This window comes from Grus americana, chromosome 19 (assembly GCF_028858705.1).
Source record: "Grus americana isolate bGruAme1 chromosome 19, bGruAme1.mat, whole genome shotgun sequence".
Lineage (NCBI taxonomy): Eukaryota > Metazoa > Chordata > Aves > Gruiformes > Gruidae > Grus > Grus americana.
In genome coordinates, this window is record NC_072870.1 from 8108033 (window position 1) to 8122265 (window position 14233).

The following is a 14233-nucleotide window of genomic DNA, read 5'->3' on the forward strand; positions in this document are numbered from 1 at the left end:
CTGTGGCATGGCCCGGGGTAGGAGAACTCTCCCAGAGAAACCCTCGGGAGCTCCCTGAAGGAAGTAGCAATTCCCACACCATTGAGCTAGCTGTAAGTATTACACTGGAATGTACTTCAGGTTTAAGATACCTGCTCCACAGACTCCTTCCCCAGAGAAAGGCAACAAAGCCACAGCATGTAAGGAATCTTATCAAAATTATTTTATTTCACAGTCTATCTTTACAAAATAATAAGTAAAAGACATATTGTTCAACATACAAATGTTAAATATACAAGAGGAAATACCAGGAAAATTAAAGCTCATCCAGCCTTTTAGTGTAGGTTCCTCATCGTGGACGTGTTAGAAGTTCACGTGGCTTCGGATGTCATTGATCTGTTTTACCATTTCCCTTATGTGTTCTCCCCTTCAAGAAAAATAAATTCAAGTCAAAAGGCTGCAAGTCATTTTTGCTCAAAACTAATCAGGAAGGGAGATGCTTCATATGGTGAAAGCAGAGAATGGGAGCACTGGTGCAAGTCATTTTGTTAATTATATAATTATAGGCTGGATACAGACTGTCAAAAGATCCTCAGGCAAAAAGCAGACTTAAAGGGGAATTAATTTGCTAGTAGCATAAGATGGCCAGGGCTCCTGTCACGAGCTGGCACACTTTATGCTCCGGGTTGTCTCACCAAGCTCCAGCTGGTGCCTCAGTCAGCCCCTCATGCAGCACCAAGGTGAAATTATACCCCAGGAACTTGAACAGAACTGTTTATGTGAGTGCCAGGGCTTGAATTCTACAGAAGAAGCCAAGCTGTAACTTACTCTTCTTTCAGGACAGTTTGGATGCACTTGCTCTGGTAGGCACTGAGGGTGATGCTGGGTTTTTGGGGGCTGGTACCCTTTTCCATCTTTTTCTGCTGGTATTCCTTTTTCATTTTAACCTAGAGGTCACATACAAAAAGAAGATCCAATCAGTGCTGGTACTGCCTGCCAAAGGGAAAGCTTGTTGTAGTTACAAACTGGTGTGTCATACTGTGATCAGTATGAAAGAAGAGAAAGCTAAGGCTAAGTCTGAGGAAGGTGTGTAGACTTTTACGGTTTGTACTGGTTTGCAGAGGTTCTGGCTATATTATAACAAGGATCAGAAGTTTAGTATGTTGTTGCTCATTTAACACAAGTTGCTCTATTGGAAGGACTGTATTCTATCAGCACTGACACCAGGTGTAAGGGAGGTGGGGTCAGTAACCCACCAGCCAGCTAATTTGTTCTCTCACCTGTCTGATAGCATTGCTCAGGTGCTGCAGCTGGTCATGTATTGTCTGCAATTCTTTCTTCATATCTTTCTCACTGTCTGATAGAACAGGAAGCTGAGAGTGGAAACTCCGAAGTACTTTCTTCATCCTTCATGTACAAAGCAAGAAATGTTGCTGAGTTAGCACAACTGGTGTAATGGGTAAGTTAAGACACAGTCTTGCACTTCTGTCACCCTTCCTAAGTTTCAGGGACTTGAGATTTTACTTTCTCCTTTCAGATAGTCTCGCACAGCATTTCTGAACAGCAAAGTGACTCGGTCTGGGCCTGAAGTAGCACTGAAAACCACCACTGAACCCCAACAAAGAGAATTTCAGAAGCCCAGTCTTCTAACAAACCAGGGTGGTGCTTCCTGCCCGCTCGGTTCTGCCACACTTACTTACAAACTTCTATAGAAGAGCAAGTGATCTGTGATGAAACAGTATGGTTTGCACTCACCTGTTCATAATATCTTCTTGCTTCTCTTTGGCTTCCTCATACTTGTCAGCCAAACGCTCAGCCATTTCCCGCAAACTTTTCCTTTATGCAAGTGAGAAATGTTTATGTACTTGAGATTTACATGCAAGGCAGGAAACAGGACAAGGAGCCTGGAAAAAGTAAGCTGGAGCAGTGAACCTACATGCTGAACCATAGCTGGAAATGCATTCACTTCTCACTGGTTTCACACAGGACCCTGCACAGCATACTTTTTCCACAAAGGTCCACCATTCCTGATGTTTGACTTGATAAAAGCAGACAGATTATACTCACCTTTCCTCTCGACAGTAAGAAAGATCTTCCAGTTGTTTCTTTTTCTGTCCCCAGAGCAGCTTCACTCTTAAAATAAATACAGACATAAATTCAAATGGCCCACAATCGCAATCCAGTAGAATCAGGATTTGGGCCATACAGAAAACATGACAGAAGTGATGAATGCTCCTAGGAGTATGAAGAACGAAAGACACAGAAAAATGGGCAGTGAACAAACTCCTCCATCTTGTCCTAACTTATTGTCCTAACTTATTAATATAAATAAATAGTAATTAATTTGGAGAAGTAGAAACTTATTTAATGCAATTTTCCTTTTAGCAGCTTTGTCAGGATTATTGCTGAGGTCAAAGGATTTTCTGCCAGGAACAGGCAGACTGACAACAGCAAGAGAGAAGTATTTTGTGTGTGTGTGTACTTTTTTCCTTGCCACTATAGAGATCAAGTATTACATCACCCCTGCTTTCCCTGGTAACTCATTTTTCAGTTCTGGTATTCCATTGGTCTTACATAAGTACATTTTACTGAAAAGGGTTATTCCAGCAGAGAAGGTTTAGTGCTCGGTACTCAGTGATATTGTTTCACAGAGACACTGCACAGCACATATTTATGAGGGCTTTGTCTTACCTTTGCTGAATTTCCTCCTTTGCCAGATCTTGTTTCAGTATATATTCCTCTCTGAACACTTGTGTGGCTCTGCTAAGAAGCTGAAGGCATTCTTCAGGGGGAGGAGCAGCATCTTTATCAGCAGACCTTAAGAATAGGAGAGACAGGTTTTTTGCAATCCTGCTCCAACGTGTTCCTCTGAAAGGCTAAACAGCTCTCAGGATTTATGGTAAGGGCTCTGGGGGGCTCAGATATGGAAGTGAGGAACTATAATTCCCTTTGCTATTAATTGTGTGTCTTATATGAGGAAATCCCAAGATATCTTAAGATACTCAAAACCACTGGGACAAGCAATGAGCAGCCTAATTAGCTGAGGTCAGCCCTGCTTTGAGCAGGGACTGGAGCAAGATGCCCCCCCCCCGCCACCCCTCCATCATTACTTGGTTTGATGCCATCCCTGTACAGACAGGGAGGCGCAAGTGGGCCCCGTCATGGCTATGTCCAAGCTAATGCGCTGTTCAGGCAGGAGCTGATGAATGCAGGGTGTTCTTGAGAGTCTTCCCTTTCCAGGTCCCCTGGAAAAATGTATTTACTTACTTCAGAAGCAAGGGATTGGCAGAACTGCGCTGCAGAATGCTTCGGATATGTTTCTCAAATGAATGCTGTGACTCAGCCAGGATACGGAGAGGGGAAACAGCAACATCTTTGTCTTCCCTGGTACACAGCAGTGGAGGGGATGCAGGATGAACTGTACTTCTACCAAAGAACATCACAGTGGAGAACACAGTTTAAACCAGAAAAATTTAAACTATGTCAGAGTTTAAATGGTAGTTAAAGTAAGGAACTCAGCTGCTGTGGAATTAATATATTACAGCAGTAAGTCAGAAGCGTTCCAAGAGAAAGTACTTCAACTATGTGGTAAATCCAGCTCTAGAGAAGGTTGGTGGAGCTCACATCCCATCTTTCCATTTGGCCGCAGTTGAAACAAGCAAGAATCATAACTTATACTTTTACTTAAGGCGAGGAAAGTTCTGTAAGAAGGCAAGCAAGCACCTGACCAGCAGCGTGCCCTGCTTTTCCAGGCAGCCTGCTACATCACTGTTCACCTATATAATTTCAGATAATGGGGTTTAAAAGAGCTGTAAGAAAACCCTATTTAAGAATAGTGCAGCAATAGTTTAAAAAAAAAAAAAAAAAAAAAAGGTCTGCAAGAGAACCTGACATTAATACTAGCTCTGCTGAGGGTACCTGTCATATATTAAACAGTGTTCTCAGAGCAATAAACAAACTGAAAATAGTGCCTACTCCTCAATGTGTTCACTTAATTGTGCGAATGTCAATCCACCACATTAGTCTGTATCTTTCCCACCACCCCAAACAAAGCAAAGTTGCTTTGGAAATGCATACTAAAATCCCGCTACTGTAAAGCAATTTAATTACCCACATTTTTTTTTCCCCTTTCATGCAAAGAGAACCTTGGTGTCCATTAAGAATCTCTGTACTACTGTCTGTAAACAAGTTTCTGATTTGCAGTCTCATTATGAAAATGAAAAAAAAAACAACCCCCAACAATACTGTCAAGAATCTTTTGATGCAAACTCTTGTCCTAATGCTCATTAAAGGTGTATAGATTAATTATATCCCCTACAAACACCTTGTCAGTAATAACTATTCTAATAGTGCTTAAGTGCTCAGACAGGGAGTGCTCAGAAGATATAAACTTCATTGTGTGTCACAGAGGTGCAGAAGTCTGGGATGAAAGGATCAAAATAATTGTGGGGAAAAAAAAAAAAATATCCTGACATCCTTTTCATGCAACAGAGACAGATTTCAAACCGGTTAAGAACAACGTACAAAAGAGGCCTTGTAATGCACTCATAGGTGTTTGTGATGCAGATCATTGTGGGCCCCAGGATGTCAGAAACAATCCAAAATCCTCTAATTGGAGCAGGTTGCCTGAAGGGAAGAAAACACAATAATTACCCATTCAAAAAAGTTCTTTGTTCCTGAAGTTGTTGTGCAAGCTCACTCTTAGCAAAGCTCTGGCTATAGCAGTCAGCCTAGGCCAGATGTGTTTCACTAAGCTAAGAACTGCTCCCCAGAACGAGTCCTGCGAAATAATGACTCTCATCCTGGCAGTCAGCTGTACCAGGACTGTGAAACAAGCAAAAAAGCTGCTGTGACCCAGGAAACGTTACACACCGCTCGTGCAAGGCGCAGACATCCTCGGGAGCGACAGCAGGTGCCCCAAATGCCCTGTCCCCAAACCCATTGGAGATTCACTCTCTGTACTGACTTAGGGGGTCCTTTAGATTAAATGACTTAACATCTATTAATAAACATTTTTTCTGTATTTTCATAGTTTTTAATACATAGCAGTCTATAGATATGGCTAGGCCTTACAAAAGTGAGAAAATAAAGCAGATATATTAGAGCCCAGCAAATGATGCCTCTTAAGCCTGGCTAAGCTCAAAAAATCAGATGATGTTTCAAGGCACTGTTTGCTCCTTAAAAAGTGGATGAAAGGAACATGTCAGCATTGAAGACTTTTGGCCAAATCAAGCTCAGAGGTGTCCTGGGTCGTGTAAATGGAACTGAAAATTTCAGCTGGTTCAACAGATGATTGTCAGACAGTGACGCAGGAATTTAGTTTACCTCCCTAACTGCGTCGTAAGAATCCTGATGCACAAGTTGCTTATTGGTAATATTAGAATTCTGTTAAGCTGACTTCATTATTTTTAATGGTGAGAATGCAGCAGAAGAGGGCAAATCATATTTGCATAGCAAGTCACTGATTTGGAAGCACTAGAAAGGGTTTGGTTTTTACCTGCATGGCAATGGTTTTGTACAGAGAATATGTTCAACAAAGCACTTCTGTTCTGCTCCCAACTCTTGTAAACTGTCTTTGTCTTCTTCATCTACAAAGGGATTTGTCACAATGCATGAGATCCACTTTGCAGGGTAAGGGATTCTCAGTATTGCCCACATCTACCAACTTGTTACTGGCAAAATGTAGGTGTTAGGATAGTAACCTCTTCCCTCTATGTGCAATAGCATCTCGCCACTCACCTGAACCAAGGAATTTGTGAAGTTTATTGATCCACGTCAACCCCACACTATGGACACCGGCTTCGTGTGTGCAGTGGTATCGAGAGGGACATTTCGGGTCTGAAATTTAAACAGCAAATGTAGGAGAAGGTACGGGACAAAGAAAAAAATCCTTCAAACCTGCATTGTTGAACATGTGCATCACCTTACTGTCCAGTTACCATTAACAGCTTGTTGCAAGTACTAACTCATCCATATCCAAAAAAATGAGCTACATGCGTTAGCCACATTATTAGAGTTCTCATAAAATTACCTTATGCCTGAAATACCTGATAAACTGAACTATTCCTATCACACCACATCTGCATCAATCCACTGGATTTTAAGGGGAAGATCAGTTAAAGCCAGCAGTTCAGAAAGACCCAAACACTTTGTCCTCCCCAACCTCCCGCCCCACAGTTGCATCGGAGAGTTGAATAACCAGATACCAATTCCTCCCTCAGGATCACCATCCCCACAGCACTTCCTTAAGTATGTTTGTCATCACAGCTGCAAGAACTTCCACTTTATAATCCACAGCTGAAAGAATTTAGTATTACATGACCATGTGTAATCTGCCCTTGAGGAAACACTAACACATCTCCCCGGCTTGCTCCTTCCACAGCTTTATTGAGGGCATCAGGCAAATCCTTATTCTAATACTGCTGTTTGTTTGACACTAATGATAATTCATAAATAGTTGGATGCTAAATGCATGAAATCAAGCAAAAGCCCACAACCTGAATGACAACCCTACCTCGATGCAGTTTGATTGGGCAAGAGAAATCGGACTCCAAAGGCTCTTCTTCATCCCCTGATGCCAGTTTCAGTGCAAGTTCCAGCTCAACACATTCAAACACATACAGGGAAGGAATAAGATCAGATCTCGGGTCCCATGACTTTTCTGACTGTGAAGAGCATTGAATTCTTCTGTGAGACATCATTTAAATAGAAATGCCAACATAAACAGCATCAAGAAAGAGTTACATAATATAGGTGAGAGTATTGTCAAGGAAAGTAGTTCAAGTCCCTTTTTTTTTTTTAACTTAAATTTATTTATCTCAGAAACAGGGTTTCTTCTTAGAAGATCCTCTTTAAAACAGTTCATTAATAAGCTTGATTAAAAACTGATCTACCATCAGGATACACAGAACTGACATTTAAAATAAAATCACCAGAGCATTGCAGAGACTGGCTGGAATAGGAGGAAAACTTGCTACCTCATTATAAAAAAATGCAGCTTTGGCACTTGGCATTCAATTCCCGGCACCTTGCCATCTTGCAGCCGGGAACTTTTACTACAGAAAAATACATATGGAAAAAAACCCAAGATAATGTACCTGCTCATCATCCTCTTCTCCATCCAGTACCACACAGTGATAAAGCATTCCCGACTCAGTGGCAATCACCAGGATGTTGGGAACACAAGGCAGGCACAGGATGGCACAGGCGTCGTAGCCATAGTTATCTTCTGCAGCAGGGTGCATGGGCAGAGGGCCGAGCAGCCTGCCGAGGCTTCCAGTGCTGGAATAAAGAAAGAAGATGTGTCCACAACACAAGGTGCGGAAGGAGAGTTCCCCGTGGCTGCCTGCAGGAATCTGCTGGACAATAACTATGATATTTAAGGATGATTTTAAAAATAAGGATGATTTAAAAAAAAAAAAAAAAGGATAAGGATGTTTTTTAAAAAAAAGACCAAAACCCAATGGTTTGGAGTTCTGTCTAATTTCCGTTAGTAGCAACCCAGATTTCTGCAGAGTAAGAGTCTGCACTACACCTGCTTGGTGGAGATCTCGGAGAAGGACCTGGAGCTCAGTAATAACATTTTATGCTTTGAAAACAACCAAGCTACATTACCAAAAATTCAAGAGGAAACATTTTAATACAAGAACACAAACTACTTATGGAAAGGCTAACTATCTTTATCAATTAATTACTTTCTTGCTTAATAAAGCACTTTACAAGCAGCATTTTGTGACCTAGCATTTTGCTAAGTAGAACTTTTGAAGGACTAAGCCTATTTCATTGCCTACAGACAGGATCTGCTCAAAGCTGCATCATTTCTTATACAGAGGCAAACAGTGCTGCTTCCAAGCTAAATACCACACATTAATATCCAGTTAACACTAGATCTACCTTGTAAGTTTTCCACCATCTTCTCAGTTTTCTGAAGTGATTTTTTCTTCTTGTATCATGTTTTATATTCTTGACCTTTCATTACGGAACATGTCCGCAAACCCTCTATATCCTTAAAATATTTCTTCTCCTAAGATGCCATTGGCTCTTTCAGCCTCATCCAAAGCTAAGAATGTCTGCGCTGTGAACTGGAGGCCCCAAAACACACCTAACAAACAGCCTGAGACCCACTGATCTTTTAACAGTCTTCATTTCAAATTCCTGATTGTAAACAATGGACAGCAGATTCTCAGCAATGGAAACTGCACCCTTCACATCTGGATGAAAAAGGGTGATTCTTGGATTTCGGTCTATTAGCACCAGCACAAAGAGATAAACCAGGCTGCAATACAATAAAACTCAGCCCAGCATCCATTACAGAGTCCCAGCCAAATGGAGAGATGGCTCTCCAACCCTAACCTTGTACAAACATACAAGCGCTCCACGAAACCTGGCAATGAACACAATCTGACCTCTGTAGCAGGCTGATATATGTGAGGAACGTCTCTCCATTTTCATATAAAATGTAGAGTGGATAGGCCAACACTTCTTCACTCCCTCGCTGTCCAAGTATGTTCTTTGGGACAGGCACTAGTGGGCCAAAGTCAAACGCCACAGCGGTCTCTCCCAGCGATGCTGTATAGGCTCTCCTAGGGACAAGTCAGAACAAGACCTCAAGTCAGCAACGACTGCGAGAACACAAGTATTTAACGAGGTCCATCAGTATGTGCTGACCAATTACTGCTAACCACCTGTCCTTCAGTACTTTCATGTATGCTACTTTCAGCAGCAAAAGCGTGCAAGTAACATCCTTCTCATGGTACCTCATTTCTGCAACATGCCCACCAGCCAGCCCATTCTCAGGACAGAAGAGGAGAATCTACTGGTATTTCCTGTGCGGGACATCAGTCTGGGACTTGGCTAGTAAAGACTCTCAAGTTTTTCCTTCTCAATTAGGCCACGAAGGAAATAAAAAGATGATCTACTTTCTGCATTCCTCACTCAAAAAGTTCTTTTTAACCCCATCTTAAAAACAATGTGTATTTTACAAATTATTATTTTGACAAACACTAGGCTTATAGTTTATTACAACTTTCTTTTAGAATTAAAATTAGGAAAAAAAAAAAAAGATGCAGCTACTGTGCTTGGAAGAAGTCCATGACAAAATTCACATCACATTCACATTCTTTTGGGTGAATTTATCACTTGTTCGTTACAAACACAACTAAGAATGCAGAGCTTATTCTGTCAAAAGCATTTCGAAATACAGGAAGCCACTCAAACCCTTTTTTGATTGTTAGAGTCTCCTCCTCGGTGTCTGAAAGAGCAATCACTTTGATGGGTGTCTGAGGCAACTTCAGGCTGTAGAACCTAGAGGAAAGAAACAGCAGCAGTGTTCATTCAGCTGGCAGTGTTGCACGTGTCCCTGCTGATGCAGGAACAACTAGTATCAGCCTAAAGGGTCTCCCATTCTATTTTTTATTGGTAACCCTGGTAAGAATGGCAAGACACAAATATCTAATGAAAAATCAGACTGGCTATGACAAAACCCCCCCCACTTAGATAGTCAACAACGAAGTTTTACCTTACAGTGTTATCTGAAGTCAAGAGCACAATATGGGGCTCTAATGTCTCACAGGGATACCAGGCAGCATGCTTTAAAGTCAGAGATGTTGAGCTTGTGAAAAACCGTTCTGCAATAGGAATAGTGCTGGAATACAGAGCAGAAATATGCACTGTTACAAGAAACACAGAAGTTACTTCTAAAGAGAAATGGGGACAAGAGAAGCTAGAAACCCAATTAAAAGGTTTCAAAGCCATTAGCTGTATTATTCTGAAAGTTGGAGGGACAGCTTTAACCTGAAGCCCACTATTAGTTCCATCTGGACGTCTGTTTTTAGCTAAAAGACCCGAGGAAGGCTACAGAATACTAGAGGAGCACTTTGCTCCTCAGCCCCTGCAACAAGTTTAGCAGGTCATTTATTTGGGTCACTTGACAATCAGCAAGACCCTGAGCCAAAATAACTTCACTTGTGATTGTCCCTACAACCCTGATACAACCAACGACTTCCGTATCTGCGTGGCCCCAAGCGAGGAGAGGCTGTCGAGGAACGACGGCAAGACAAGGATGTCGTTAACCGTCTGAGTTCTCACCCACCTACAGTTCACCGTGGATTTCCCACCTTCAAACTCTGAATTCTTCCCCCAGCGTTTCGGCAGCTGCAGCACCATGAGCCCCTTCGTACCGATGAGCGCCACATGATGCTGCGTGGGGCTCAAGAGCGTCTGATAAACCTCAAAGAGGGGCGGGTTTATGCACATAAGGGTCTGAAAATACAAATATTACAGTCACGCACAAGCCATCAAAAGCGCTCGGAGGTGCTTGGTGTATCTTTACGTCGGACGGTGATTTATACACGGCTACAGGGCGCAGAACGAGGGAAAAATCCTGCTTCCAGCCACGGCCAAGCCCAAACGGGTCTCCCTGAGGGAAGACCCACCGAGAGCAGGCTGGCGAGCGGCCACCCGGCCCGGGGCCTTCAGGGACCGGCTCCCCTCAGCCCGCTCCCCACAACGGTCCCCTCGTAACCGCCCGCCGGCCCCGCGCGGCTGCCCACCTGGTAGCGGCTGAGCCCCGCCGAGTCGGGCCCGCCGAGGCGGCGGAGGGCGATGGTGTGGAGGGCGCTGCGCTCGCCGTCCCAGAGGAAGAGGTCGCCGTCGAGGCCGAAGAGCAGGTTGCGGATGAGCGGCGGCCGCGCGGCGGGGGCGGGGGCGCGCTCGCGGAGGCGGCTCAGCACCGCGTGCTGCGGGAGGGCCGCACGCCACTGCTCCGCCGGGCCACACTCGGCCGCCATCGCCGCCGCCGCTGCTGCGCGCGACGCCGGCGTCACCGAGCGCGACGCTAACGTCACCGTCCGCGCCGCCAATCGGCGGGGCCGCGCCCCCTCCGCGCCGGGACTACATTTCCCGGCGTGCCCCGCGGCAGAGACGCGCTGCGGCTCCCGGCGAGCGATGGAGGCGCCGCCGCCGCCGCCGCCGCCCCGGCGACACCGCGCTCGGTACAAGGGCCCGGCCGCGCCGCCCTGGAAGGAGACCTACCGCCGCGTGAGTGCGCCGGGGGCGGCTCTGCCCGCTCCTTCGGGCCCGCTTCGCCTCCCGGGGCCGGCCGGGCCCCTTCCCCACCCCCTTAGCGAGGGCCCGGCGCTGCCGGTCGAGGCCAGCTCCCGGTAGGAGCTGTCACCCCGCTCCCAGGCAGCTCCTCCGGGATGCGACTGGCCCTGGGGCCCCGTCTCTCCGCCCCCTCCCCAGCGCGGCTCTAACGGGCTCCGTGTGATCCGCTCCCCCCAGCGCTGCATGGAGAGGCTGAGGAGCAGCCGGGCGAAGCTGCTGGACCGGTACCGCCAGGCCGGGGAGAGGCCCTGCGGCCCGGCCATGGGCACGCTGCTGGTGCAGGAGGTGATGGAGCAGGAGTGGCAGACGCTGCAGGCCGCGCAGGAGAGCCTGCCGGCCCTCGGGGGAAGGGAGGCCCTGGGCCAGGTCAGTACAACTCTGGGGCTGTCCCCAGCATCCTGCCTGTCTCACGCAGGCATTTCGGGTGCAGCTCCCCGCGGCTGGAACGTCAGTCTCTCGCCGCGTTGGAGTTCGCAAAACTCATGGAGTGTCTGGGTTTCCTGCTTACGCAACTAGTGCGGGGTGTTGCGCTGTGGAAGCGCTTGCCTTTGGGCACGCGAGTGGGGAACTTGCGCGTTTCCTTCACGAACTGTGTGGGAATCACGGCACGGGGTGGGGTTCCTCATCTGTGGTTTTCAGAGCTCGTCTGTCGCTGACTGCTCCCGAGAATAGGAATAAAACTTTAATGTTTTACAAAGCAAATTCTTGGACAGACCCTGTTCTGATCCATCGTGGCTGGCTTTGCACAGGTGATTGTACTATAGCTTGCTTTCCACAGTGCTTGGTTTTGCACATACAGAGATGAGACTTGCCAGAGAGAAGAATAAGCAGAGTGAATTTACGTTACAGTGGCAGCTCAGTCAGGTGCTGGAAGTTCAGTGAGAAGGTAGCCAGAAGGGAGAGTCACTGACTGATGCACCTTTCAGATGCTGGAGGACCCTGATGAGCTAGCAGTACTGGAAGAGATCCAACAAGAACTGATCTTGCAAGGTAATTTCTCTACGCACTTTCTGACTCCTATTTGACTTGTTGTAGCCCTGACTTTCTAGTAATCCAAACCAGCTGAGGCTGAGCTCCTTGGCTCTTGTAGCCCATGTGATACCTGAGAGCCTCCTTAGAAATCTCTGTAGCCTCCCTAATGCATTGAGACTCTTTTTGACAGATTTAAGAGTTTTAAGCAGCATTTTAAGGTCTGTGAGAAGCTAATAAGAGAAGAGACTAGAGAAACAGGACTGAGGTGTTTGGGAGCTGTGGGAACCTGTATAAATAAGTTCGGAACATTGGAAAGTCGCCCACTTGAGACTGGCTAAAGATTGAGCCATAGGAAAAACTGGATTAACAGGAATGATTTCCTCAAGTGCAGAAATATGATACAAAGAACAAAAAGTTCAGAAACAAGTGACTGCCCCAGCCTCCACCTGCCCAGCAGCTTCACACCGGCTGCTTTGTCTTCAGCTTGTAACAGAGGCCTGAGGGCATTTTGCTGTGTTATTGCAGAACAGTTGGTTATAGAAGAGTACGAGCGAAGCCTGCAGTTTGATGAAGAATGTCTCAACGCGATGCTTGATGGCTTGGATGCCAGCGACAAGATCATCTGCCCAGTGTGTAGAAAGTAAGAAAGCCCTTGGCATCAGAATGAGGTTCTTCCCTCTCTTACAGCAATTTGGGCTTAGAAACGGGCAAAAGCAGTGGGCAGAGGCGGCTGTTACTGTTAATTTCAAAACCTGAGCAATGATCTAAATTTAAGAGGTTTTTTTGCTAAAATCTACCTTTGTTCTTGGTCACTGTGGTGATGCCTGTTGCATGCTCTTTCTAGGAATAACCTCACTGTGAGGAATCACTTTGTTTTCTGCCAGTGTGGATTATACATCAGCACGCAGGTAAGCTGCACCGTAACATGGTAAATGCGACATCTCGTGTCCGCTACTGCGAAGAGGCACTTTCAAGCTACATACAGCAACTTACACGTGAGATTTCTTTTAACCCAATTTTTCTCAGAGTATGACAGAAGGGAAGCTTCGGTCGCTTCTAGAAAACACTCTAACAGAGCACAGTCACAGGTGCTTTCACAACCCGGAGTTCACAGTGACCAGTGGAATGGAGGAGGAAGCCAGTCTTCTCATGAGCTGCGCGGTGAGTCTAAACGTCAGGAAAGGCTCTCCGCTAGGATCCACTTCTCAGTTACCTGGGTAGAAACCACAAGTCCATTGATCCCAGGGGTTTGTGTTGCCGTTTTGCCCACAGACTTCCTTGGAAATGGTTTTACTTTTGACCACCAGTAACTGTAAAAGGAAGAGCCAAATTACACAACTTACCTTTGCTGCTGGATTAGGGAATCGTTCAAGGAGCTGTCAAATTTAGTGCCTTTTACCTTTTTCACACCTTGGCCAACAACTTCCAGGTTTTGTGTGCAGCATCTGTCCAGATAAGTGGCTCATGAAGAAGTTTTAAAAAGTACTTCAGTTTAAGCCTCCTCAAAATGCTTGCCCCTACCCCTTAGAAAACACGTACCATCCCTTTGGCCCAAGCTGGAGCTAGCATGTTCTTAGCTTTGCTGCTTACGTAAAACTACTGTGAGGGCAGTGTTAGGAGCAGAGCATTTCAAATAGTTTTGAACATTAGTAATTAATTTTATACATTGCTATCGCTTCTCTGTTCAATTTACCTTTTGTAAAGGTCTGTGACTTGTGGATGATTCTCCTGTAAGTTGATTCAGCTGCTGCTTTTTCACTGGAAGGACTTCAAGACTAAAAAGCCACCCAGAGCTGCTAGTGTTTTTATGTATATATTTGTAACTGCTGTGTCAAAAAGATACTTGAAAAGGCAGTAATATTGCCTTGATCTGCACTTTTAATGGCACAGTGTATGTTTTGAAATAAATATATTTAGTTTATTTCAGCCTTTGTGTTGTCTTTAACAAAGCTGAAGGCCAAACTTACGATGACCTTCAGGCAGCCCCTGGAGACCCGGGTTTGTGTAAGGAGACCAGAGCTGCTGCCCTGCAGCACCACCTCTGACAGCGGCAGCCGCAGCCCATCCGTTGTTCTGCTGGAACTAAAGTGCTCCAGCCTTTCTGCGGCATTTTTCTGTAATAGCTACGTTAATACTGGTACAACAGGCCATGGCAGCACATCCCTTTTTAGAACAGCTC

The 14233-nt window shown here is 45.5% G+C and overlaps 2 protein-coding genes across 2 annotated transcripts; one reads left to right on the top strand and one right to left on the bottom strand.

Moving 5' to 3' along the window:
• Window positions 1-180: 180 nt before the first annotated feature.
• On the bottom strand, window positions 181-10851 carry NUP88 (nucleoporin 88). The gene is made up of 17 exons (XM_054848031.1): window positions 10530-10851; window positions 10070-10239; window positions 9497-9622; window positions 9196-9282; window positions 8385-8561; window positions 7077-7260; window positions 6494-6644; window positions 5719-5817; window positions 5477-5567; window positions 4504-4605; window positions 3247-3405; window positions 2671-2796; window positions 2047-2112; window positions 1735-1815; window positions 1260-1386; window positions 808-926; window positions 181-406 (listed from the first exon to the last, which is right to left on the bottom strand). Exons 1-17 carry the CDS (start codon window positions 10764-10766, stop codon window positions 343-345), a joined length of 2166 nt encoding a protein of 721 aa, XP_054704006.1. The 5' UTR covers window positions 10767-10851; the 3' UTR covers window positions 181-342.
• Window positions 10852-11311: 460 nt separating this feature from the next.
• Window positions 11312-13752, top strand: RPAIN (RPA interacting protein). Its single transcript, XM_054848032.1, is given in 8 exon segments — window positions 11312-11448; window positions 11722-11831; window positions 11932-12072; window positions 12580-12694; window positions 12899-12962; window positions 13081-13224; window positions 13226-13306; window positions 13308-13752. Coding segments are annotated over 6 exon segments (525 nt in total). The 5' UTR covers window positions 11312-11448; window positions 11722-11831; window positions 11932-12008; the 3' UTR covers window positions 13365-13752.
• The last annotated feature ends 481 nt before the right edge of the window (window positions 13753-14233 follow it).

Excerpts from the sequence above, each read along its gene's own strand:
- NUP88 (XM_054848031.1), bottom strand. The coding sequence starts at position 10,766 with ATGGCGGCCGAGTGTGGCCCGGCGGAGCAGTGGCGTGCGGCCCTCCCG. Across the intron at positions 8,562-9,195 it reads ACTCTAACAATCAAAAAAGG|GAGAGCCTATACAGCATCGC; the intron begins GTTTGAGTGGCT and ends ACTTGTCCCTAG. Across the intron at positions 1,816-2,046 it reads TCTTACTGTCGAGAGGAAAG|GAAAAGTTTGCGGGAAATGG; the intron begins GTGAGTATAATC and ends ACTTGCATAAAG.